General features: G+C 51.0%; 2 protein-coding genes across 3 annotated transcripts; one reads left to right on the forward strand and one right to left on the reverse strand.

The window, feature by feature from the left end:
• Positions 1-1,359: 1,359 nt before the first annotated feature.
• On the forward strand, positions 1,360-17,692 carry CHAF1A (chromatin assembly factor 1 subunit A). Of its 2 annotated transcripts, XM_080359387.1 has the most exons (16): positions 1,360-1,489; positions 1,877-1,927; positions 2,397-3,214; positions 5,390-5,446; positions 7,392-7,633; positions 8,728-8,788; positions 9,139-9,207; positions 9,599-9,822; positions 9,926-10,094; positions 10,276-10,356; positions 10,440-10,529; positions 10,741-11,002; positions 11,589-12,070; positions 14,656-14,749; positions 16,107-16,232; positions 17,587-17,692. In XM_080359387.1, exons 2-15 carry the CDS (start codon positions 1,879-1,881, stop codon positions 16,205-16,207), a joined length of 2,799 nt encoding a protein of 932 aa, XP_080215513.1. In that variant the 5' UTR covers positions 1,360-1,489; positions 1,877-1,878; the 3' UTR covers positions 16,208-16,232; positions 17,587-17,692. The 2 variants fall into 2 exon arrangements, with proteins under 2 accessions (XP_080215513.1, XP_080215512.1); XM_080359386.1 differs by lacking the exon at positions 17,587-17,692 and having other exon boundaries at positions 16,107-16,242.
• Positions 16,261-23,561, reverse strand: UBXN6 (UBX domain protein 6). The gene is made up of 11 exons (XM_080359388.1): positions 23,429-23,561; positions 22,914-23,068; positions 21,800-21,861; positions 21,523-21,654; positions 20,850-20,947; positions 20,454-20,529; positions 20,284-20,368; positions 19,337-19,556; positions 19,123-19,253; positions 18,346-18,491; positions 16,261-17,706 (listed from the first exon to the last, which is right to left on the reverse strand). The coding sequence occupies exons 1-11, from the start codon at positions 23,509-23,511 to the stop codon at positions 17,578-17,580; spliced, it is 1,317 nt and encodes a 438-aa protein (XP_080215514.1). The 5' UTR covers positions 23,512-23,561; the 3' UTR covers positions 16,261-17,577.
• Positions 23,562-25,337: the final 1,776 nt, after the last annotated feature.

The following is a 25,337-nucleotide window of genomic DNA, read 5'->3' on the forward strand; positions in this document are numbered from 1 at the left end:
CTATCAGCAAGTTTGCTGGTGACACTGAGCTGGGAGCAGTGGTGACACTGGAAGCTGTGCTGCCATCAGAGACCTGGACAGGCTGGAGAGCTGGGCAGGGAAAATGTAATGAAATAGAACAAGGGCAAGTGTAGAGTCTTGAATCTGGGCAGGAACAGCCCCAGGTTCAGTGTAAGTTGGGGAATGAGCTATTAGAGAGCAGCGTAGGGGAAAGGGACCTGGGGGTCCTGGGGACAGCAGGGTGAGCATGAGCCAGCACTGGGCCCTTGTGGCCAGGAAGCCAATGGGACCTGGGGTGGGTTAGAAGGGGGTGGTCAGTAGGTCAGAGAGGTTCTCCTGCCCCTCTGCTCTGCCCTGGGGAGACCACACCTGGAATCTTGTGTCCAGTTGTGGCCCCTCAGTTCCAGCAGGACAGGGAACTGCTGCAGAGAGTCCAGCGCAGCCACCAAGATGCTGGAGGGAGTGGAGCATCTCCCGTGTGAGGAAAGGCTGAGGGAGCTGGGGCTCTGGAGCTGGACAAGAGGACACTGAGGGGGGACTTATTCCTGGGGATCAATATGGAAAGGGGGAGTGTCAGGAGGATGGAGCCAGGCTCTGCTGGTGACAACCAGGGACAGGACAAGGGGCAACGGGTGCAAACTGGAACACAGGAGGTTCCACTTAAACATGAGAAGCAACTTGTTGGGGTGAGGGTGGCAGAGCCTGGCCCAGGCTGCCCAGGGGGGTTGTGGAGTCTCCTTCTCTGCAGACATTCCAACCCGCCTGGACACCTTCCTGTGTAACCTCATCTGGGTGTTCCTGCTCCATGGGGGGATTGCACTGGATGAGCTTTCCAGGGCCCTTCAGCCCCTGACACTCTGGGATCCTGTGACACTCCACCCGACACTACAACTCCCAGAATCCCTCGCGGTATCATATGCCCCGCGGCGCCGGCTGCTCATTGGTCACCGGTGCAGCCGCCATTTCGCGCCCTGACTCAGGCCTCTCAGTGGCGCAGCGCGGTTGCGGCTCCGCCCCTCTGCCCGGTGCTGCGGAAACTTGCGACGACCACTCCGGGGCCGCCCCGCCGCTGTCTCCGCTCCCGCCCGGCAAACCAGCAGGCCTCGAGCCCGGGCATAAGGACCTAGCGGGACCCCGCTCACCCTCACCCAGCTATCCAATCAGCACCTCCAGCGGGCCAGACTGACAGCTTTCTCCTCCAGCCAGCGACGGCCGCCGCGCTAGCCAATCGGGAGGCAGCGGCGAGGCCGGCGCCGAGGTTCCCGCCCACCCTCCTCGCGAGACGCGGGCGGGAAGGGGGCGGGGCGGGCGGAAGGGCAGGTCACGTGGGGCGCGCTCCGCCTATCAGCGCGGCGAGGCGCGGGGTCGCCCCGGCTCCCGCCAAATACGAGCGGGAGCCGCCGGGGCGGGACCGGGACTGGGCCGTGACGAGTCTCGTTGGCCGCCGCTGCCGGGTGAGCGGCTGGAGCCGCGGCGGCTGCCGTGGCAGGTAGAGGCGAGCGCGGGGTGTGCGGTGGGGCCGGGATGTGTTTTTGGCGGCGGTTGGGGTGCGCGGGGCCTGTACCGGAGTAACAAAGGAGGCCCCGCGCCTCAGCACCGGGCCCGGGGCCGCCTCACCCGCCGCCGCCTCCTCCGCCCAACCTCCGCTTCCTCAGCCGGGCTGCAGCGGGGCGGCCGCTGCCCGAGGAGCCGGGGGGGTGACGCTCCCCTCATCCCGGGGGTGCCGGCGGGGCCGTCCCGGTCCCTTTGTCCGGCCGGGCCCCGCTCCGCCCCGGGAGAACTGTTGGGCGCAGCCGCCTGTCGGTTGTCTCTGGGAAGCGGGTGGGTCACCAGGAACATCTCACAGGTGTTTATTTATTGTGTTTTTTCCTCATAGCCATGGAGTGCAGAGACAAGGCGGCTGCTCCTCCGCGGAGGCTCGTCCAAGGTGAGGCTGCGGAGGGAGCGGCTGCCGCCCTGTGCGGGTTTGGGGTGATAAAAAGGTGTCAGACACGGTTTTCTGAAATATGTTGCCTTTGCAGCAATAAACAGGCCCTAAGTGGCTCATCTGTTTCCATTTTTGTTCTTATGAACTAATAAAACATCTTGATATTTGATTCCACGTCCTCCTCTCCCCCATAGAGTCACAGAATCACTTTGGTTGGAAAAAAACCCCTTAAGTCCAACCATAACCTAAATATTGCACTGCCCCATGTCCTGAGAACCTCATGTCCATCTGTCCAACCCTCCAGGGATGGTGACTCCAGCACTGCCCTGGGCAGCCTGTTCCAATGCCCCACAGCTCTTTGGGGAAGAAATTGTTCCCTAGATCCAACCTCAACCTCCCCTGGTGCAACTTGAGGCCGTTTCAATGACTTATATGATATGACTAAAATAATAAAACGTTGTTGTTGCAGCTCGGTTGCCGTTCAAACGATTGAATCCTGTACCAAAGGAGAAATACGATGCAGATTCAGAAATAAAGAAAGTAAAGAGCTCACAAGGTGGTTTTGGCCCAAGTAAGGATTCCTCCCTCGATGCATCTCATGCATCCCTGGACAATGTGGAGAATGACTGTCAGTTGGATTCGGATGTGAGTTTTTCTCCAAAACTTGTCAACGAAAAGGGTCCTTTAGACCATTTTATACAGAAAAACACAAAAGATAACACAAATGAAACTGTAATTGTTATTGACCTGACAGAGGGCTCTACCCATAGACTAAGAGATGATGTAGACCACGTTGATTCAAAAGCATCTTCATGCCCACCTATAACTAACGGTGCATTAGGAAAAGAAATAAACCAGTTGAGTTGCCTGAATTCCACTCAGAGCAGCCAACTGGATGATTCGATGGAGACTGATACGCGGTGCGAAGCTGTAGCCAACAAAAATGAAGATTTGGTTGATGGGATCCCGTCGCGTTCTGGGTTAACAGACCGTAATGATGTGGAAAGCACAAAGGGAAACCAGAGCGAACTGAAGGACGTCATCTTCGAGGGGAAGATGCCTGTGGTGCTCCTGGAGGATATTATGACGGCAAAATCTCCCCAGGTCGCTTCTCTGGATGGAAGCGTTGCGTCAGAAAATGAGACCATGGAATCATCTCACGAAGGAGACTCTGGACTTACCAATTCCTCGCTAAGCTCTCGCTCTGTGAGCTCACCTGAGGTGCAGCCCGCTGCAGAAACAAAGAGAAACACGAGTCCTTTAGCTGCCTCGACACCTGTTAGGAAGGTTGGTCTCTTGTTTTTGGTTTGGTTTTTAAAGCTATTGCATTGCGGATAGGCTGTGTGGTTTCCTGCGTCTGCAGTGGAAAGGATGGATAGGATGTTCACAATGATCGCGAGACGTGTGGAAGGTGGTGTTGATTTATTCATAAGATAATTGTTGCTCTTTTGAATCTTCCTTGAAATCCTATAGCTAAAGGATTTAAATCTTGCCTGCTTTTTAGCTCCTGGTGTATTTGCATCATGTGAATGTAACTTTGAACTTCGTTACAGGTGTGTTTTATATATGTATTTTTATTTTATGAAGTGTGTGTCCTGGGACCTAATGTTTTCTAATTGAAATAAGGACAGTGTCAAAAGCAGTTTTGTCCATAACGTGATGTTTTACAATTCTGCCCCACTCTAATTCCTGCGGGAGGTTGTTAAACTGGTACTAGTCAATGCAGATGTATTTTCCAGCTCTGAATTTCTGCAGCCGTGCCGCAGAAAATGCTTTTAAGTGGAAGCTCCGGTGCATCGGCGGAACTGCAGGTGTGTGTGTGTGAGGATGGAGGACGAGCCTGGTGCTCTCAGCCACCTTGTTATAGGCAAGCAACCCTAAAATATCGTCATTTTTGGTGCCAGATTGAAGGGGAAGCGTCTGAGGGCACCGGGATCTGCCGAGGTTGCCGAAACATTCACGTGGCTCAAATATCTGTTCGCAGCTCAACTATTTTGGGGACCAGAGGAGTGGGGTGTAACATGGGGGTCCACAGCGAAACCCATGAAGCAGAACACTCCTGATGAACGTGCTTGGGTGATGTGGTTAAGCCTCGCCTACAGTTAGGCTGGACTATCTGGTTTTGCTCGACTCCATCGCTAGAAGGCCAAATGGGGACAGTGTTGAGGGGTGGGTTGATGTTGTGCTGCTGGAGGTGAGAATTGAGTGTGTGGCTTGGGGAAAGCTGCCAGAATCTTCCTGCTGATGCCACCTTGAGCCTTTTAAGAAAGATTTTAAACAATTATCCCCCAGGTATTAAAGGAGAAACGGTCCCGCAGGTGAGGAAAAGCCTCGCTGGCCTGGAGGAGGGCAGGTATGGATGGGTTAGAGCTTGGAGCTCCGCTGTGACGGGTCTTTCCATTTCTTCTGCCTGTCAGAAAAACGATCAATTCTTCTACTGTTGAAACTCGCAATCTTTGCTCTCTAAGATAAATACATAAACTCAAGCAGGCGTGAAGTATTTCCAGTGTAGCAGAACAAATAAAAAGAGTACTTGTCTCCTGATGTAATACATCAGTGTAAACGAGTTATTGGTTTTCTGGGGCGTGAGGTGAGGACGGAACAGTCCAGGTGGGAATTCTGCACCTCCACCTGTACAGGTGTCTGTCCCGGCGTGTTTGTTTTCCCAGTTGGAAACAGCACTGATCAGCTGCATTTCCCAGTCGAAATAACTTTTATGTTGTATCAAATACATCCTTGGTACCTTACACTGCGAGTGGCGGGAGAAAGAAGAGGAGGATACAAGAAACCAAGCCATAGTATGCTGAAATATTGACAAATTCAGCCTCCGAACAATGCTCTTAAAATACCTTATTTCCACCTCTAAATAACAGCTTGACCTGTTGGGAGCTCAGGGTTGATTCGCTGGTGCTGGTGGAAGAGCAAGAGGGCTGTGATTGCAAGAAGGAACAGCGTTAAAATACGAGTAATAGTCCTTGTGTTCAGGAAGAGTTAAATATTGCAAGAGTAAGTGGTAGGATGCAAGAAAAAGAAAAACCAACCCAAATTAAACCAAGTTCAACTTGAAGGAAGTGACTTTGCTCTAATTAAGTGTCCTCGGTTGTGCCCTCGTGATTTGGAGCAGCTCTGGCTTCTGTTTGTTTTTCTACACATGATATTCCCTTGCAAATGCTACTTTGGAGCTGAGTAGACCGGAGGGATTTGTTTATGCAAAGCATAGTAATGTGAGGACTTAATGTAAACCGAAGCGTTTAGATGTAGTCAGGCTTAAATGGCAACCGGGGAGATTAGATACGTGTGAACTGTGTTCTGTGCCGAAGGAACGCTCGAGTTGCTGGCTGCGCCCATATGCAAGAACAATGTTAATATAATACAGATAAAACTTGCTGTTCTCTAAGAGTTCTTGTGCCCTGTGGGAGGGGAATGATGTTGATATCTAAAACTCGCGTTTTATTGTTCCAGGTATCCCAGAAATGCCACAAAAGCTCGGCGGAGAAGGAGAAGCTGCGATTGCAAAGAGTAAGGTGTTTTCCTCAACGTGTGAACCTAACCCGCTGTGCTTTTGCACGCAATATTCCGCAGAGCCCTTTGGGTTTCATCTTAGTCCACTTCCAGCATCTCTCTCCCTGTTTTCCCTCGTTTATGAATATGGAAGAATCTTAACACATGCAGTTAAAGCACTTGGCTTCTTCCAAAGCTTCCTAATGCAGACGGAACCAAGTGTGGGTGGCCCGTGCTGCGTTTCTGGGCGCTTTGGGAAGATGTTTTAGAAGCTGTAAATATTGCTGCCTGCTTGTCAAAATGCTCTAAGTGGACACATCCAAGTGGCATCTTTGAAAGCCTTTTATTTAGTCCTTTAATTTATTCGCTCTCTTTATTCCTGCTTTGTCGTTCTCACCCTTCCCCCTTTCAAGCCAGAAAACGCAGGGTCTGGTCTTCATTAATAAATGAAGCAAATTGGCCCCTGTGTTTATATCTTGCTGAAGAACCTGCTGGAAATGCTCAAGCTTTGGTCTCTGTTTAAGCTGCGCTTAAGGAACTGTGTTCCTTAACAAAACACCAAGAATTTTGCTGCTCTCAGTCCTAAAATGCTAAATATAAAGGAGGCTGATGGATCACATGGAGTTTTTGAGCTGCACGAGTGGGCTTTGCCTGCTGGAAAACTGGGTGGTATTTATAAATTCTGATTGTTTCTTAGCTACTAGTTCGTTAAGCTGGTAGAAGGGACTGTTGTGGTGGTTTTGTACAAGCTGTATGCGGCTGAGCCTGCTCCCGAGATGCTTTTTACAGCGCCTCACATAGAAATCCAATCTGTTGTTTTCTTCCATCCTATATGTGTGTTAAAAATATCAGTAATGTGGGGGAGAGACGAGAAGGGAAGGTTTATTACACTAAAATTAAATAGAGCCGCCAATCTTGCTGAAAACTTCACACCAAACTACCCAGGAGATTTTTCACTGGTGTCAGTTCTGACAATATTGGTTTGTTTGGGGTTTTTTTTGCCATTGGCACCACTTGGTGTGTCGATCGCCTTCTGCGGTTATTGGTACGTTGTGCCACTGTTTGAGTCTCGATGCTGCCAAGAGGAGATGGGAAATAAATAAAATCGAGTTGAAAATACACAGTGGGGGATATTTGTGTGTCTGAGCACAGACATAGCTTGTTTCCCGCAGCATCGGGAGGCCACATTTCTTGAGTTTGTAACCTTTTAATAAGCGTTTTTCATCTTGGTGTGTCAGCAGGTCCATGATGAGCGTTTCACTTGCTTTGAGAGGAAATACTGTGAAGGGCAACACTTTGAATGTCATTTTCCCCACATAGTGCCCCTTAACTAAGCTTAGGGCACCTGGTGTTTTCTGATTATCTACCGGACTAACACAAGTGATGATTTTTTGGTGAGCTCCAGGTCTTATGAAGCAGCTGCACAGCCCAGAGTTTGGAGACTCCTTTCTCCTGAGATAGAGGAAAAACATTGTCAGAAAATCCATGTGGTTCTATAGGACAAAATCAGATCAAATGATCTTTTCAGACTTTACACCATGGTCCGCATGCATTGATAGAAAAGCGTGGAAGCTTAGCTCAGATTTCTAAATAAAGTATTTTGGAAACAATCCGAAACCTTAAAATAAATAATCCTTTAAGAGGGTGTAAAAAAAATTCCCATCTAATTTTCCATAATGCCACATGAAGGTGACTCAAGTAGAACACAAAGCTTTCCTTGGTGCTTAGAGAATGGAAACACCTCTATTTTTTAGGAGAGCAGAGCAATTATTGCTGAGCTGGCTCATGTATCCACGGTTCACAACTTGTGTCCTGCGATAACTAGAAATGATGCTGCAGGCCAAGGGTGCGGGCAGGAGTTGCCTCCAGTATCTCAGCTGAAGAAATGAAGTCCTTGTTTTACTCAAGTTTCTTCTGTGAGCAGCTATTGCAAAAAGAAAATGTGCTTAATGCTTCGTTTCAGGACCAGGAGCGCGCGGACAAGCTGCAGAAGCTGCAAGCGGAAAGGGAGGAGAAGGGGAGGCTGAAAGAAGAAGCGAAAGCGGCGAAGGAGCGAGCCAAGGAGGAGGCCAAGAAGAAGAAGGAAGAAGAGAAAGAGCTGAAAGAGAAAGAAAGGAGAGAAAAGAAAGAGAAAGAAGAAAAGGAGAAAGCTGAGAAGCTGCGGGTGAAGGAGGAGAAGCGGAAGGAGCGGCAGGAAGCGTTGGAGTAAGTGGCTGAGGAATAACCTGTAATGATCATAGAATCCCAGGATGGACTGGGTTGGAAAAGACCTCAGAGCTCATCCAGTCCAAGCCTTGGTCCAACTCCAGCCCATTGACTAGATCATGGCACTAAGTGCCATGGCCAATCTCAGTTTCAAAACCTCCAGGGCCGGGGAGTCCAGCACCTCCCTGGGCAGCCATTCCAATGCCTGACCACTCTCTCTGCACAGAATTGCTTTCTCATCTCCAGCCTCAATTTCCCCTGGCAGAGTTGAAGCCCATGGCCCCTTGTCCTATTGCTGATGCCTGGGAGAAGAGCCCAATCCCTACCTGGCTAGAACTGCCCTTCAGGTAGTTCTGGAGAGTGCTGAGCTCAGCTCTGAGCCTCCTCTTCTCCAGACTAAACAAGCCCAGCTCCCTCAGCCTCTCCCCATAGGGCTTGTGCTCAAGTCCCTTCCCCAGTCTTGTTGCTCTTCTCTGGACCCTCCAGCATTTCAATCTCTTTCCTGACCTGAGGGGCCCAGAACTGAACACAACACTCCAGGTGTGGCCTCCCCAATGATGTGAGCGCCTTTCCATACGTACCTTCACTGTCTAATCTAGAGGCTCCACTGCTTGAACAGCATGTGCCTCTTTGTCGCAGGAATATTTTAAACTCTTGACAGACCCTGTACACCAGTTTCAGTGCTGCTTTTTGCACGCAGGCTGACCTGGGCTTCTGCTGCGAAGAGCCGTCGTGCTCCACTGAATCTTCCCTTTATGACCAGTCTCGCTTGTACTTTTGCAATTTGCTGGCGCCCCGTCTGTTGAGGAAGTTGCTTGTAATTTGATAATACCAATAAATACCCTTTCCTGGTGTTGAGGGAAGCTTGGAGCAGCCTGGCTACTTTGTGGCTAAAACAGGTCAATATTTGCTCTCGAAGGGATGAAGAGAGATTTCTGCAGGCTTAACCAAGCGTGCTCCTTGGCTGAATTAATAGATTTACCTTTTTGCCTGGTGTGATAGGGTCTTAGTTAAGGTCTGGGGCTTCTCACCTCTTCCTCAGTGCAAATAAACACTTCATGAGTTGTGACATTTCAATGAACTTTGTATTAAAGGGCAAAACTTGAGGAGAAGAGAAAGAAAGAAGAGGAGAAACGGTTAAGAGAGGAGGAAAAGGTAAATGCTTTCTCTAGCTTGTCTCTAAACTGTCCTGCTATGGTGAAATGACATTAATGAGCTCCTGGGGTTCTCCAGGGAGCAGAGTTGCTTTTACCTCTTAAAGTCTGTTCTGCATTTGTTTTTTTCAATGCCCATGAGTTGAACTCTCTCCTTTGTCTTAGCAATGACATTGGAATCCATAGAGAAGACAATGACTTTTTTTTGTTGAGTTACAGGAGCTGGTAAATGACTGAACTTTGCGTTATGCCTCGCTAGGTTTGAAGTTGGGTCATGCATCAGCTCACCTTGAATTCTAAGGCTTTGTCCTACCTTTGTGTTTGTAATTTGGGTTTTGATTCTGATTTCAGCGCATTAATGCTCAGAAAGCAGAAATTACGAGGTTCTTCCAGAAACCAAAGACTCCACAAGCCCCGAAGGTGAGGTGTTGCTATTCCTGTGTTTTGGTGGTCTAACAAGGACTCTGATTTCCTTCTGATCCATCCTTTGGATCCTCTTAGGTGGACAAAACATTAGTATTTCAGACTTCCTAGTTTTAAAAGTGTAACGAACTTTTTAAAAGTCTGTGACCAGTGCAGAGAGACTACAAAAGAAGTTTTGTAGTCGCTTTAGTAAAGATCTCAGCTCTGTCTTCTGCTGTAAAGACTTAGACCCCCTTGGAAGGTCTGTTGGAGTCTCAGATAGGACGGGCTTAACCTAAATCTTCATTCAGACATCACCTTATATTGAGGTTTGGTTCATATCTTGAATGTGTTGCTACTGTGGTGTCTCAGGTGTTCAGGCCCTAACGATCCTCACTTAACCTTTCAGATTCTGGCTGGCTCTTGTGGGAAGTTTGCTCCTTTTGAAATTAAGGAGAACATGGTCTTAGCTCCCCTCTGTCGTGTTGCCCCGGATCCGGACATCCTGGAGCAGCTAGATAAGCTCCTGCGCGCTCAAAACAGCGACGTTTCTTTCTTGAGGGACCTAAAGTGTCGTAAACCGCGTAAAACTGGACCTACTTTTGTCAATAGCAGCGCTGACATAGTCAACAGGTTAGTCTGTGTTTGGGGGGTTTGCTTTGCTTTGCTTTTTTGTCTTAATGAAGCGCAGAACGGTTTTGGGGTAGTCGTGTTCTAATATGTTATCTCTTCACAGCGACGTGGTGGTTGTGGATAACTGCAAAACAGACGCTGATCCTGAAAGGGGGAAATTCGGTAGAATGAAACTTCTGCAGTTTTGTGAGAATCACCGCCCCGCGTACTGGGGCACGTGGAACAAGAAAACCACTTTGATCCATGCCAGGAATCCTTGGTCGAAGGACAGTGTAAGCGTGGTTGGATTCTTTTATTTCTTTATGCTCTCAAAGTGAATTTGTGGTTGGGCAAATTCACCTGTTCCATGGCATTTCTGATCCGCTTGCACGTTCCCGTTTTGAAACCCTGGGTGGGGTCTGGTGTCGTGCTTTCAAGTTATTGACAGAAATGGTGTGTTGGCTTCTCTTCCAGAAGCTGCTGGACTACGAAGTAGATAGTGATGAAGAATGGGAAGAGGAGGAACCTGGAGAAAGCCTCTCCCACAGTGAAGGGGTGAGGATTCCGCCTGCTGGAAGAACAGTTTTACCAATCATGCGTATCAGTGTGATTTCTAATAAGCAGAGTTTTCTTTTTAGGATGATGAAGAGGAGGGAGAGGATGAAGATGACGACGATGGGTTTTTTGTACCCCATGGGTACCTATCTGAAGATGAAGGAGTGACAGAAGTAGGTGAACTGGGTGTCGCTGGATTTCTATCTCCATTTCCAATGAATCTGTAAGAAATATTGGCAGAGGAAGACAGCCTGTAGTCTTGGCAGCGATGTAACTCGTATCTAAACTTCTGTAGCTCAGGGAACACAGTAAAAACCTGGCTTTAAAGAGCTTTTGTTTTCCTTGGGCTGGACGTATCAAGTTCTTTCTCTCCTGTTGCTTTAGGAGTGCGATCCAGAGAATCAGAAAGTTCGTCAAAAGCTGAAAGCGAAGGAGTGGGATGAGCTGATGGCCAAGGGGAAGAGGTTCCACGTTCTACAGCCTGTGAAGATCGGCTGCGTCTGGGAAAGCGCAGAACACGACAGCAGCGCCAACGCGGACCTGAAGGTTCTCCAGCAGTTCGCAGCTTGTGTCCTGGATTCACCTGTTGCGGAGGAAGAACAGCAAACACAGAAATGCAGTAAAAAAAGAGCGAAAGATCAGCAAAGTAAGACCTGAAGGGCTAAATAGTTGCACTTAGACACTGTTGTATGCTGCTTTTGTTTTGTGCAGAGTGTCAAATTCAGAGTGATCTGATTATGACAAATGTGAAATCAGAGAATCTTATGGGTTCTTGGAAAGGAGTTTTCCAGTGTCATGTCCGCTGTGGCCTTAGTTATGCTCTCCAAAAACTCCTGCGGTGTATAATGTAGGAAATGAAGCCAACGGGACTCGGTAGGCTCAGATCCAGGCTGGCTTATTGGAAGTGCTCAAGCCCACCAACCTGTTTATTCATAGGGAAAGGATTTAGTTTCTGTGCCAGGTTTCAGTACTGAATGTCTCCTGCGTGTGATATAACACAAGGATGTCAATAGTGCACATAAAGGCTGGAATTGGGCTTGACGCTTTCACTTCAGGGGTCGTCATTATTGGGGGTGACTTCTCTAACATCCAGTTTAGCTTCTGTCACAATATCTAAAATGAATCTCAACCTATTTGTCTTCTTTCTGGAGCGCGTGTACTGATGGGTTATGTCAACCTGGCTTTTCCTGACGTTTAATCTGTTGTTTCCCGCAAACCTTTCCTGTCCGCAGTCCTTGGGCAGCTCCTGCCGCTGCTGCACGGCAACGTGAACGGGAGCAAAGTGATCATCCAGGAGTTCCAGGAGTGCTGCCGGCAGGGACTGTTCAGCGACGTGACAGCGGCTGCCGACGGTGACACGAGCCCCACGAGCCCCCACGCGTCCCGGCCGCAGACGCCTGTGGGCGAGGACGGCGCCGTCCCTTCCAAAGCCAGGCTAAAGAGAATCATTTCCGAGAACTCTGTGTATGAGAAAAGGCCCGAATATCGCATGTGCTGGTACGTCCACTCCGAGGTGCTGAAGAGTTTCGATCAAGAGCATCTCCCCGTCCCCTGCCAGTGGAACTACGTCACCCAGGTCCCTTCGTCGGGGAAGGAGGAGGGTGGCAGCGTGTTGGGAGCGGCTGCCCTGCAGACACCCCCCCCAGCAAAGAGGAAATCCAGCGGGACCGTGTCCATCACGAAATTCATGAAGAGACCTCGGGATACCGAGCAGGTGAGTTCACAGAATCCCAGAATGTCAGGGTTTGAAGGGACCTGGAAAGCTCATCCAGTGCAATCCCCCCATGGAGCAGGAACACCCAGATGAGGTTACACAGGAAGGTGTCCAGGCGGGTTGGAATGTCTGCACAGAAGGAGACTCCACAACCCCCCTGGGCAGCCTGGGCCAGGCTCTGCCACCCTCACCCCCAACAAGTTTCTTCTCAGATTCAAGTGGAACCTCTTGTGTTCCAGTTTGAACCCATTGCCCCTTGTCCTGTCACTGGTTGTCACCAGAAGAGCCTGGCTCCATCTTCCTGACACTCCCCCTTTCCATATTGATCCCCAGGAATGAGTCCCCCCTCAGTGTCCTCTTGTCCAGCTCCCTCAGCCTTTCCTCACACGGGAGATGCTCCACTCCCTGCAGCATCTTGGTGGCTGCGCTGGACTCTCTCCAGCGTTTCCCCGTCCTTCCTGAACTGCAGTGTTGAAAGAACTAGGGGATGTATCCCTGTGTTTTCAGCAGGTAATGGTCCTTGTGTGCCGCCTACATCCGCCGTGAGCACACGCAAAATATTAAGCTACAGATCTTCATACAAAAAAAAAACCACACCCCAACCTTTTTGTGGGGAAAGGAGTGAAATTATGTGGCTCTCAAGAGATGAGTTTCTTTTGTGTGCCTCCAGCTTGGTCTGTCTGTTCCATTTGAAATGTTGCCCTCCTGCTGTTCTTCCATTTTCCGTTGTTTGGCAGTGATTGCATCCAAGCTGTGAATAGTTTCTGAGTGGCTGCTTGGCCTTGATTTTACAGCTGTATATAATTTGTATGCAGGTTTTTATGGACGTGTATGGCTGCCAGATGTATAGCAGGGCTGGTGACTTACATCAGTTGCATGTGTACTGGTTAAATGCAGTTCCCAAGTGCTGCGATTCAACCCGTAACACTGTAAAGTCTCCGGTTTCTACTGTTGTACATACAGCTTAATTTCAACGTTTTATAAAAATAATTCATAGGAACAAAATGAGGTGGATTTGGAGCAGTTCCCTCCAAACCCAGAGGCAGGACGGGGTTTGTGCTGTTGCTGGATTTATTCCTTATCCCCTAGGGACAAAGGGCTGAGGAAAGAAGCCCCAGATGAGGCTTTTCATGCTTTTCCTTCCCACTCTATTCTTGGCTTCTTTGGCTTTTCCCCTGAAAAAGCTCTGCATTCAAGTATTGATGGGGATCAGAGACTTGGGAGAAGCTGCTCAGCCCCCAAATTCCATCTGCTTGGGTTTTCTTTTTTCCTTATGCACTAAATAAAGGCAGAGATATAAATCTCCGCTTGGCACCCACTGGAAATTCTGCTTAGAACCAACTGCTTGAGCAGAAATAGCGAAACAAAGGCTACTAATTCTACTAAAAAGCAGAATGACATCACTGGCCTGAATTCTTCAAAGCTCTCGGAAGCGTCTTCAAATGGCCTTTGAGGTGCGGCTGCCCCGCGGCTCCGAGCAGAGGTCAGAGTCCCGAAAACCTTTCATGCCCGACCTCTAAATCAGCGCTGCTGAGCAATTGAGAGCCTGTTTAGCGAAGCTGGAGCTTGAGGAGGATGTAGGAGCGATCGGAAGGTCACAACCAGCAGGTTTTCTGCCCCTGGCACCAATTTTTCTGCCCCTGGCACGTGTTTCTCTGCTGTGAAGCTCACGCCGAGACTCATGTAAGTAAAGGTGCTCTTACATAAACCACAGAGGGAGAAGAGCTTGGTGTCGCAGCGGGCAGCACCTGCACCGCGTGTAGGAGGCGAGTGCTTAATCTGAGAGCTCTAACTTTAATAAGGGATATAAATTTAAAATCTCTCCTCTTAGAACAGCTTGTAGGGGGTGGGGAGCAGGTTCTAGGTCTGAGGTTTCATCCCACAGTTCCAGTTGAGGGGAAGAAAACCCGACAGAAACATTCACAGCTGTTGAATTCTCGGCGGCTTCAGGTTTTGTCACTCCTTGTATTCATTTTCTCAATTCAAATCAAGTAGCTTGTGTTGCTCCCATGGCAGCAAATAAGGTCCGCAAGGAAGAACTGTCACCCTTCCCTGAATAGAAACTAATTGGCAGCGATGAGGAGGGTTTGGGGGGAGAACGCGCTTCAAACTTGACAAGCAAAAGGCATTTTTCATCTTCAGAAAGAAGAAAGCATCCAAAATAATCAGTGTGAGGGGGGAGATTTCCCTGCCAGGAAAACAACACAACTGAGTCACTTCTCAATTAAGGTTTGCGCTGACTTTTCCCTGTGTAGGCTGCGGCGTTGTGTAACACCGGAGCAGGCGCTCGGCGTGTTTCCTGCTGTCCGTGCCACTGCGGATGGGCCCTTTGATCACAAAACAGTGTCTGTTGAAGCTGGAGGCTGCTTATTTTTCTTATTTTCTTATTTTTCTTCCCTTCCTTCCAATCCTGTGAGTGCCCATTGGGTCTTTGGCAGCGCTGGCTGCGCTTGGGCTCGCACGTTGTCACTTTACACCCTCAGGAGGAACAAAGCGTTTGAAATAATCAGCAGAAGGGGAAGAGATTCCCCTTAAAATAACCCAACCCTGAGTCACCGGTACCTTTGTTTGGTGTTTTCCTAAAGGCTGAAGCTACGGAGATGGATGGATTTCAGGCAGACACCGAGGAAGATGAGGAGGATGACGACTGCATGATTGTGGATGTACAGCCAGGCCAAGGTGGGCAAATCAATTAAATACAATCTCTTGGCCAACGCTTCTCCCACAAGGGAGGATACAAGAGCAGGACAGTGTCTGGCTGAACCTGTTGCAGTTTTTCTGCCACACTTTTCATCACACCTTGTGCTCTTCTTTCTCTATATTTTATTCTACATACTTCTCTGCTTTGTATGTTGTATTCTAGGTGCTGCTTTGCTATTTATAGTCTTCTCTAACCTTCTCTTGCCTTTCCTTCCCTCCTCCCTCCAATGGGCTAAATAAAGTGCTTGTGACTGGCGTTTGGCTGCCAGTCTACCATTTATTTCATTAAAAAAGTGAACACTGGGGTCAGTATCAGCAGCTTGGCCGATGTTGCTGCGCAGGCCTTGTCTCTGAAGCACAAAGATTTATGTCCAGAGCCCTTCCAGCACTCACAAGGTCTGAACGTAACTCCGCTCTGCCGCCTTCTCCAAGTCTTAGGTGGGCGCTGAATTGTCTGTAGGAAATAAACCCCGAGCTCTATGTTGTTTGGCGGGTGAAGGATCTGAAAACACCGTTTGCTTTGCTCTAGAATCTAAGAATTGCTTTTATTTGTGTCCCAGTTATCCCTTTGTAAAGAGCTTTCAGAGCTCTGCTGCCGCAGCGCATCCCATCAGTAGCGGGATGCGGCTCCTTTCATCTGCGCGACGTTTTAACTGCTTGATCGTACAGATGGGTGACGTTACACCCAGCGCACGATCTGCTTCCAGCTCCCCTAAACCGCTTTGCAAAACCTCTGAGCCCGTTCTTACCTCTCACAATAGAACTAAACAGGGCTGGCACAACCTACATTAATTTTTTGTGTGTGTTGTGCAGCTCCTCTAATTGATAAGAGCTCACGCATATCCCTCAAGCCTTAAGTTCTACAAGGTGTCTGACCCTTTCTAGACATTCTCCTTTCTACATTCCTCCTCTCGCCTCCCCAACAGCTGTTTGACAAGGAGCTTTTGCGTTTAATCTTAAGCCGCTTCTGCTCATTACGAGTCTGCAGATGAAAAGCCTCGCGTCGGGTTTGTCGCCTTCCTCAGGCTGCATTGACATGCATGCAGCTCTATTTGTTCAGCTCTGCCTGAGTCTAAAGCACTGAAACGATTGTGAAGATCCTTTTTATGCTTGAAGTAATTCTTTTTTATTATTCTGGATTGATGGTTAACCCAATATTAAAACCTCTTTTATTTAAATAGCATCGAAAAGACTTGCAACAGATTGGGGTGGACAACCCGAGACAGATAAAGCAGATAGTTAAATATGACACGATTAATGAGGATTAAAAAAACCAAATAAAACAACAAAAACCACACAAAATAAAACCAAACCCAACACGTTTTCTACTTTGCAGATTCAACGTTGGCAGCTACTGAAACAGCCTCAGGATCCAGCGGCACAAGAGGCGCCGCTCACCAGGACACCAGCACCATCAGCCCATCTAATCCAGTTTGAGACTTAACCGCCTACTAACTTCTCTGTATGTATGTAGAATGAGTTAGAACGTTTTAAACCCTTGTGTATCTTTGAACGAGATACTTGAAAGTATTCCATATTTCTTGTAAAGAGAAGACAGCACTTTGTTCTGCTTCAGACCACATGGAAGCTTAAAGTTTTAGCTCTAGTTTTTAGCTTAAAAAAAGAAATACTGCATATTAATCTGTCCTTAATAAAGCATTATTGAAATTTTGATACTTCTTTGTAATGGAAGGTATCTAAGTTATCTCAAACTAGCGGAGGGATTTTGAAATAAGCTTATTGTGATGCCACTGGGGGGAATGACTCTGTTCATAATGTTGTATAGCATGGCCGTGGGTATAAATGATGTACAATTATATTTGAATTTATGCTATCTGTATCATCCTGTTTGTGGTCTTACTTGTTCCAGAGAGCAGCAGCAGGTCTTTACCCTTTGGAAAAGAGGACAAAAAGCCCTACAACTTATTTCTCCTGGTTTTGGGATTGGATGGTATTAATTACACCTCAGGGTAGGGATAGATTATGTCTCCTGTACCTCGCTGCAGCTTGATACACAAAAGCTGGTTTCTACCCTCAGAAAAACCTTAAGATTGAAGTATAAAGGACCAAACTCGCATCAAATTTCTTCAGGGATATAACAAACTTGCTGAGGGTTTAACTATATTTGGATGGATTAGTTTCCTAAACTTCTGGTGGTAGTTTGAAGCTCAATCTCTCACCTGTAGGCAGCGTAATTATCTGTTGTCTGTCTCCTGGTCTGTCTGCAAGTGCCATAAAGTGCCACAGCTGTACCAGTAACACCAGTACCAGCCCCGTTTGATTCCAAACCTCTCCGAGCAGTGCGATTCAAATAACTTTGAACAGAACGGTGTCTTTAAATATTCCACTTAATCACACTAGACGTAATTTTCTCTAAATATATTCTCTCCAATAGGAGTTACAGTGCACACAGAAGCAAAAGGAAAAGCTGAGTTCTAAGCCCAGCCCTATATCCAGGCTCAGTCGATGGGTAATCCAGCCTAGTACTAGTGCCTAATCCCTCCTCTGAGGGAGGAAACTTGTGCTTCATCCCAGTCTTGGAAACATCTCAAGCAGTCACTGCCAGAACCTGGATTTTAGGGCCTTTCAGACCAGTCCTGTGTCTTACTGGGCCAAACTGGTCCAGCATGGAGCTGTGGAGGTGGCAGCAGGGCTGGTGTGACCTGGCAAAACCGACACTCCCGCTCTGCAGAGCCAAACCAATGTCATTCCTGAGGTCCCAGAGCTGGAAGCTCCAACAGTCTCTATGGGGGCAAAATAAGGGAAAAGTGTGAAAACCAGCAGCCCTGAATCCACTGCCCTTTATTTCATGACAGTGTCTGGACGCTGCAGAGAAGTTCTGGTTTCAGGGGACTCGCTGGCGGCTCCTCTCGTGACGCCTGAACATCCGCCATGACCGCGGCGTCCCAGGAGAGCGTCAGCAGCGCCGAGGGCACCTGCAACAGCAAAGCAGAGCTGTTCAGCCACAGCGCTGTTCTGCTTCGACCTCTTCACTCGCTGTGTGTGTTCACGCATAAAGAGCATCTGTATTATGGGGAAAGGCTGAGGGAGCTGGGTCTTTAGCTTGGAGAAGAGGACACTGAGGGGGGACTCATTCCTGGGGATCAATATGGAAAGGGGGAGTGTCAGGAGGATGGAGCCAGGCTCTTCTGGTGACAACCAGTGACAGGACAAGGGGCAATGGGTGCAAACTGGAACACAGGAGGTTCCACTGAAATATGAGAAGAAACTTGTTGGGGTGAGGGTGGCAGAGCCTGGCCCAGGCTGCCCAGGGGGTTGTGGAGTCTCCTTCTGTGCAGACATTCCAACCCGCCTGGACACCTTCCTGTGTAACCTCATCTGGGTGTTCCTGCTCCACGGGGGGATTGCACTGGATGAGCTTTGAGGTCCCTTCAACCCCTGACATTCTGGGATTCACAGACCCAAAAAAACTTTAAAAGCTTCAAAGAAAGGGGCCAGAGCACAATTTGGGGCACTGAAATCAGAACACACCAACGTGGCTCAAGTTATGAGCAGCAGATGCCTCTGACAACCTGAAGACCCTTTGGAAGGATCTTTTATTTTATAATACTCACCAGCCCACATTCATTGAAGGCCAAGTTGTCATCGGCAAGTTTGAGACCCCCGGGTCCCAGCAGCTCAAACGGCAGCCAGTCGTCTCGGAGCGCTCCTCTCACAAAGCTGTACAGCGCAGATATGGGTTCTCGTGCGTAAAAAGTCCCTGAGAGGTGAGATATTGAAAGAGTCTCTGGCATTTACCAGATCTGACCTTTTTGTGGTAGATTTCGTGGGGCTCACGTACTGCTGCTAATTTTCTGAACTGCTTCAGTCGCACAGAAAGAGCCTGATCCAACTGAGAAGCATCAAAGCAGAATCCCCAAAGAAAAAAAGATATCACTGCAATTGTTGCAAACCCCCACCAGCCCGTAACAAAGGGCTGGGAAAGCCTGAAATGATTTCCAGAGTTCCACCGCAAAATGCGAAGAGGATTTACACCATTGCGTAGCCTGGCACGGCACCGACCACCTCACGCTGGTTCCTCTAACAACCTGCTCTAATGAGTCCGGCTTGTTCCAGTAGCCTGGGAAGAGCACGCTGTAATTAATTAATTAACAGCGCTTTGAGATATTTTCCCCTCTGCTCAAGCCTGGTTTAAAATCCCAACCCTGTGGAGGGCTCGGAAATGGGAAGAGTTCTCAAAGAAACGTTACCCCGCTCTGTTTTGTGTGGTTTTATCCCACCAGCTGTGTCCAACGCACCTCGAGCCCGCTTATCATTCAAGCTCCTGCGCTCGCAAGTTTTCCTCAGGAGCTTTTGGGGGCGCACAAAGAAAGGGTAACAAGTCTTTTTACCTTGGAGGATGTATCCGTCGGGAAAGCGGACTCGCAGCAGCGTGTAGTTGTATTTCCGCATTTCCCTTTGTTCTTCTTTCTCCCGCATGGCTCTTGTCCTCAGCATCGACGCTTTCTCCACTGCTTCTGTCCTTTAGGGATAAAGCCATTTTTAGCGCAAATTACAAGTCCAAGACTCGTCCTGGGCCGTCAGGACCCTCCTGAGCGCACTCACCGGAGCCGCTGCTCCCGTTTGATCTCTTCTACTGTGAGGTTGTAAAAGTCATTGGGCAGCTCGAACCGAGCGGCTTCGGGGGACGGTTGAAACACGCAGAGCTGGCGATCGAGCTGGGCTCTCACCGGCCCCGAGCTCAACAGCTGCTCTTTGTAGCCCTTGAGGTCTTCCAGCCTGCTCAGCATCTCTTCCTTCAGTACGTAATACTCCTCTGTGGTCTCTACAAGAAAAAAGGATGGGATTTGAGTCTCTCTGTTCTTTACAGGAAGAACGTACAAAATAGAAGGGTGAGCAACTCCAGAAAATGTGACATCTTAACGGGGAAATTGGAGGGTGAGCGGCTGTTTCTGTTACAGCCTTGGAGGAACATGGAAAGACATGGAGCTGCTGGAGAAGGGCCAGAGGAGCCACAGGAATGACCCGAGGCTGGAACAGCTCTGCTGGGGACAGGGGAGAGAGTTTGGGTGTTCAGCTGGAGAAGAGAAGCTCCGCAGAGACCTTAGTGTGGCCTTTCCGGACTTAAAAAGGGCCTATAAGAAAGATGGGGACAGACCTTTGAGCAGGGCCTGTTGTGACAGGACAAGGGGTGATGGTTTTAAACTAAAAGAGGGGAGATTCAGGATGGATATAATGAAATTGTTGGCCCTGAGGGTGGTGAGAGCCTGGCCCAGGTTGGCCAGAGAGGTGGTGGATGAACCATCCCTGAGACATCCCAGGCCAGGCTGGACGTGGCTCTGAGCACCCTGAGCTGGTGAAGATGTCCCTGTCATGGCAGGGGCGGCACTGGGGGAGCTTTAAGGTCCCTTCAACCCAAACCATCCTGTGATTCCATGATAACAGCTTTTGTTACAGCCAGCGGAACGTTCTCGCTGCCTCGCCAGCCTCCCCGGGACATCCCACCACTGCTCAAACACCTGACTCCAGTTTAATACACTTGAATTTCTTGCCTTGTCCTGGAACAGGCAGCGTTTTTGTCTCAAAACCAACAGCCTGGAAAAATCTTTGTGTCCCCTCCAGGCAGCTTATCCTTTCCTGGAAGAAAAAGAAAGAATCTCAATGTTGTCTGCTCCAGGCAAAGACTTTCTCAGCGGAGAACCTGCAGGAGTCTCAACCTCACCTGAAACACTTTGTTCTGCAGTTTGATTTTCCGGTACTTCTCCTCCTCCGGATGGAAACAGATGTTATCCAAGTATCTGCAGAAAGAGGACACGTGGATCAAAGCAGGCACTTCACCACACACCACCCCAAGGTATAAAAAGAGACCTGACAGTATTTCTTGCAAATAAGAGCTGAAAAACTCAGGGAAATTAAAATAAATCAGCATTTTGTGCCCACATCACACACAGGATGTGTCTTGGACTAGCTCTTGGACTAGCAGAATAACTCTTAAAATGAGATGCTGACCTTATTTCTTAATTAACAGTTAAGATGGTTCAAGTGTTTGGCTTTGGGTTTGCTTCCCAACAAGAAAATACAGGGAAGGACAAGCTCCCCGGTGCCGCATCTCACGTACTTCGCCACGGTCTCCACGCCCACGCGGACTTTCTCCTGGTCCTTGTTGAAGGTGTGAATCTCCATGATGGAGGCAGCGACCGGGTCTATGGAGAAATACTGGAGGAGAAGGAAAGAAGCTGGTTGGGGAGGAGCCGCTGCTGCTCCGCACAAAGGGACGTGGGGGTTTGTCGTGGTTTAACCCCGACCAGCAGCTCAGCACCACGTTTGTTCCTCCCGCGGTGGGACAAAGAGGGAACCGCAAAGTGCAGAAAAAAGCCCCAAAAAGCCAAAATGTGAGTTGGGCTAAAGACAAATTAACAGGTAAAGGAAAACTCTATGTGGAAGCAAAGCAAAGGGATTTATTCAGTGCTTCCCGGTTCAGCTGTTTCCAGTGTGTAATTGACACTTTGCACCACAAATCTGAAACGTGGCACCATCTGAGCTGCGATGAAGAAAATTAACTCTGTCCCAGCCAAAACCAGCACGGGGACAGAGCTCCCAGTCCCAGCATTTTCAGGGAGGGTGCTGGGACAGGTGACAATGGTGACAGGTGACAGGAGCAGAGCTGCTCTTTTTGGGGACAGCGGAGGGTGAGGATTTTACAAGGAGAAGGCAGCGGGGCGGGGACATCGCTGCTCGAGGGGACGCACACCACAAACCCCGTTAACGCGGGTGGCAGACGCGGCGCTTACCGACTCGATGGCTTCTCTGAGGTGCTTTTCCTTCTTGTCTTTCCTCACGACTGCACCGGTCAATGGGCAGATGAAATAAACCCCCGAAACGGAGAGAGCAGCTGCCCCATCCTCATCTGGGGAGGTGACAACCTACAGGAGACAGAACCAGGCGCCAAGCTGAGCGCAGGATGCGTTTTCTGCTGTTTTGTTTTGTTTTGAAATGCCCTGACACATCTGCACAGGACAAGGACAGCGGGGCAAGAAGATGTAGGTCAAACAGCAGCATCTCTTGTACCTTTTCCTCCTCCGAGAGCCCTTTCTCACTGGCAGCTGCCTCGGCCATCAGCTCCTTCCTCACTACGAGACACAAACCCGGGTTACGGCGTCACGCGGGGCGGAGGTTCCACCGATTCCTGAGGATTTCAGACCTCACAAGGACACAAATGCCCACCCAGGTGCTCTGTCCCTGGCTCGAGAGCCCACAGGCATGTGTCACCAAGGTTTCTATGATATCCAGGAAGCTGCTCAAGCCCCAAAACATCCTGGAGAGCTGAGCTGTTCCGACCTGGGATCAGATCGGAGTTCCCCCCGTGCCAGCTGGTCACAGAATCACACACAATCCCAGAGTGTCAGGGGTTGAAGGGACCTGGAAAGCTCATCCAGTGCAATCCCCCCATGGAGCAGGAACACCCAGATGAGGTTACACAGGAAGGTGTCCAGGCGGGTTGGAATGTCTGCACAGAAGGAGACTCCACAACCCCCTGGGCAGCCTGGGCCAGGCTCTGCCACCCTCACCCCCAACAAGTTTCTTCTCATATTTCAGTGGAACCTCCTGTGTTCCAGTTTGCACCCATTGCCCTTTGTCCTGTCACTGGTTGTCACCAGCAGAGCCTGGCTCCATCCTCCTGACACTGCCCCTTTCCATATTGATCCCCATTAATGAATCCCCCCTCAGTGTCCTCTTGTCCAGCTCCAGAGCCCCAGCTCCCTCAGCCTTTCCTCACACGGGAGATGCTCCACTCCCTGCAGCATCTTGGTGGCTGCGCTGGACTCTCTGCAGCAGTTCCCTGTCCTGCTGGAACTGAGGGGCCACAACTGGACACAAGATTCCAGGTGTGGTCTCCCCAGGGCAGAGCAGAGGGGCAGGAGAACCTCTCTGACCTACTGACCACCCCCTTCTAACCCACCCCAGGTCCCATTGGCTTCCTGGCCACAAGGGCCCAGTGCTGGCTCATGGTCACCCTGCTGGCCCCAGGACCCCCAGGTCCCTTTCCCCTACGCTGCTCTCTAATAGCTCATTCCCCAATTTACACTGAACCTGGGGCTGTTCCTGCCCACATTCAAGACTCTACACTTTCTCTTGTTCTATTTCATCACATTTCCCCCCGTCACGCAGCCCGTGTCCCCACCCTGGTTCCTGATGGCCTCCTGGGACGCCGCCACCTTGGCCTTTGGCTTCAGCTCCATCCGCGCCAGCGCCGCGGCCGCCGCCATCTGCGCCTCGTCCGTCGGGCCCTGCCGGGGCTTCGGCGCCGCTTCGGCTCTCGGCTTCTCCTTGGGGATCCTGCGCGGAGGGAGCGGGGGACACGGCGGCGTCACCCACTCGTGACAGGGACACGGGGACACCGGTTGCGGACACGGAACGGTAATTACCGGCTGGGGAAGCGGCTGCCCCGGTGCGGCGGCATCGCTGCCCGGTGAGTGTCGCCCCCGCGGGTCTGGGAGCGCCGGGCGCTGCTCAACAGCCGGTGCTGCCGGTCCCGGGGTCCCCCCCGCCCCGCAAAGCACCGGGGGCCCGCGACACACGCCCGGCCGTGGTTACGAGCAGCCGGGCAGAGCCAGGCCGGCTCCCCCCGGTACCGGAGCGGCCTCACCCCCCGCCCTGGACCCGCCGGTTACCGGAGGTCCCTCCCCTACCGCGTACCGGGCCGGATCCGAGAGCTTCTGCCCGGGCCCCGCGGTCTTGAACTTCAGGTCGGCCTTGATCTCCTGGAAAAACTTGCGCATGGCGGCGGCACCGGGACCGGGACAGCGACAGCGGCCGCCGCGCCCCCCGCGCTTCCGGCCCGCCCACGGCCCCGCCGCCGGAAGGGGCGTGTTCATCACAGTGCCGCTCTAGGCTCCCGCCACTCTATGACCTCCGCGGTCCTCCAGGGCCAGAGGTGACTGGCGGGGGCGGGCGAGACCGAGACCCCACGGCCCGCAGCGGCACCCGCACCCCCCTCAACGTCCCCACGGCCCCCAGGCCTTGCTCTGCAGACACCCCAGGAGGAGTCAGCAGCCCCAGCCTGAGCAAACCGGGCCCAAACGCTGGGAGCAAGCGCTTGCTTGCAGGGTGGCATCAAGAAACACACAAGAAGTGCTGAGGGAGCTGGGGCTCTGGAGCTTGGAGAAGAGACTGAGGGGGGACTCATTCCTGGGGATCAATATGGAAAGGGGCAGTGTCAGGAGGATGGAGCCAGGCTCTGCTGGTGACAACCAGTGACGGGACAAGGGGCAATGGGTGCAAACTGGAACACAGGAGGTTCCACTTAAATATGAGAAGCAACTTGTTGGGGTGAGGGTGGCAGAGCCTGGCCCAGGCTGCCCAGGGGGGTTGTGGAGTCTCCTTCTCTGCAGACATTCCAACCCGCCTGGACACCTTCCTGTGTAACCTCATCTGGGTGTTCCTGCTCCATGGGGGGATTGCACTGGATGAGCTTTCCAGGGCCCTTCAACCCCTGACATTCTGGGATTCTGTGAAACCAAATAAACCAAGAAACCAAACCTGCTGCTCCCACCACCCTCACTCCACTAATTCCCCCTCACTGTCCCCGTCACACTGTGGGTGACACACCAGGCACTGCCCATGGTTCATCAAATCATTTAGGTTGGACAAGAACTTTAAGATCACCGAGATGGTCCCGCTCGGCTCTGCCCGGCCCACAGGTGCCCTGTAAATCATTTCTCCCCTGAGCGTGGTTTGTGTTTCATACTTGCTGGCTCCTGTCACCCCGTCAAGTGGGGACTTGGTGCGGGCAGCAAACCCTTTGTGTTTCTGTGGCCTTGCAGAGACACCAGCCTGGCTTAAAACCAGGTTTAAGAACTAGACAAGCTTCCAGCCTGGCTCCTTGCACTGTTTAGCTCCAGCTTAGCTGCCTTGAGCTCAAGTTTTAAAAGCAAAGGCAGGTAGAGCTGGACTAACCCTGTCCCCCAGTGCTGGTGGCCCTGTCTTCATCCCAGGGACAATTCCTGCCACCCCAACCACACAGGCCCCTCAGTCCTGGGGCACAGGGAGTCCTCAGCTGCCCTGTCCCATCCCCTATAGCCCTGTCCTCCTCCCTATGGCCTGTCCCGCATCCTATGGCCCTGTCCCTCACCCTATCGCACTGTCCCCCTCCCTGCAGCCCTTATCCTCACCCTATGGCCTTGCCCCCCATGCTATAACCCTGTCCCCTTCCTATAGCCATGACCCCCACCCTATAGCCCTGTCCCCTTCCTATAGCCCTGACCCTCACCCTATGGCCCTGTCCCCTTCCCTACAGCCCTGACCCTCACCCTATGGCCCTGTCCCCTACCCTATGGCCCTGTCCCCCTCCCTACGTCCCTGTCCTCCCCCCAGCCTTGTCCCCAGCCCCGTCCCACGCAGCTCCCCCGCCCCTCTGGCCACGCCCCCCCAGCGCCCCCCGCTTCGGCGCCACTGGCGGCGCGGCCCAATCCCGTTATCTCGGCGTGCCCTCGCCTCGCTCCCATTGGACGAGACAGCGGAGCGACGCGGCGCCGAGCCAACGGGATCTGGAGCCGCGGGCGGGGGCGGGACATCCTGCAGGCCGGGCCGTTCCCGCCCCGCTGCC

Source organism: Nesoenas mayeri (genome assembly GCF_963082525.1).
Source record: "Nesoenas mayeri genome assembly, chromosome: 25".
NCBI classification, from domain to species: domain Eukaryota; kingdom Metazoa; phylum Chordata; class Aves; order Columbiformes; family Columbidae; genus Nesoenas; species Nesoenas mayeri.

Bases quoted from the DNA above. Each gene is read 5' to 3' on its own strand.
- CHAF1A (XM_080359387.1), top strand. From the start codon at position 1,879: ATGGAGTGCAGAGACAAGGCGGCTGCTCCTCCGCGGAGGCTCGTCCAA. The intron at 7,634-8,727 runs GTAAGTGGCTGA...TTTGTATTAAAG, and splicing joins GAGCGGCAGGAAGCGTTGGA to GGCAAAACTTGAGGAGAAGA. The intron at 8,789-9,138 runs GTAAATGCTTTC...TTCTGATTTCAG, and splicing joins GGTTAAGAGAGGAGGAAAAG to CGCATTAATGCTCAGAAAGC.
- UBXN6 (XM_080359388.1), bottom strand. From the start codon at position 23,511: ATGCGCAAGTTTTTCCAGGAGATCAAGGCCGACCTGAAGTTCAAGACC. The intron at 23,069-23,428 runs GTACGCGGTAGG...CCCTCCGCGCAG, and splicing joins AAGCTCTCGGATCCGGCCCG to GATCCCCAAGGAGAAGCCGA. The intron at 21,862-22,913 runs GTGGGGACACGG...TGTGTCTCGTAG, and splicing joins GGAGGCCATCAGGAACCAGG to TGAGGAAGGAGCTGATGGCC.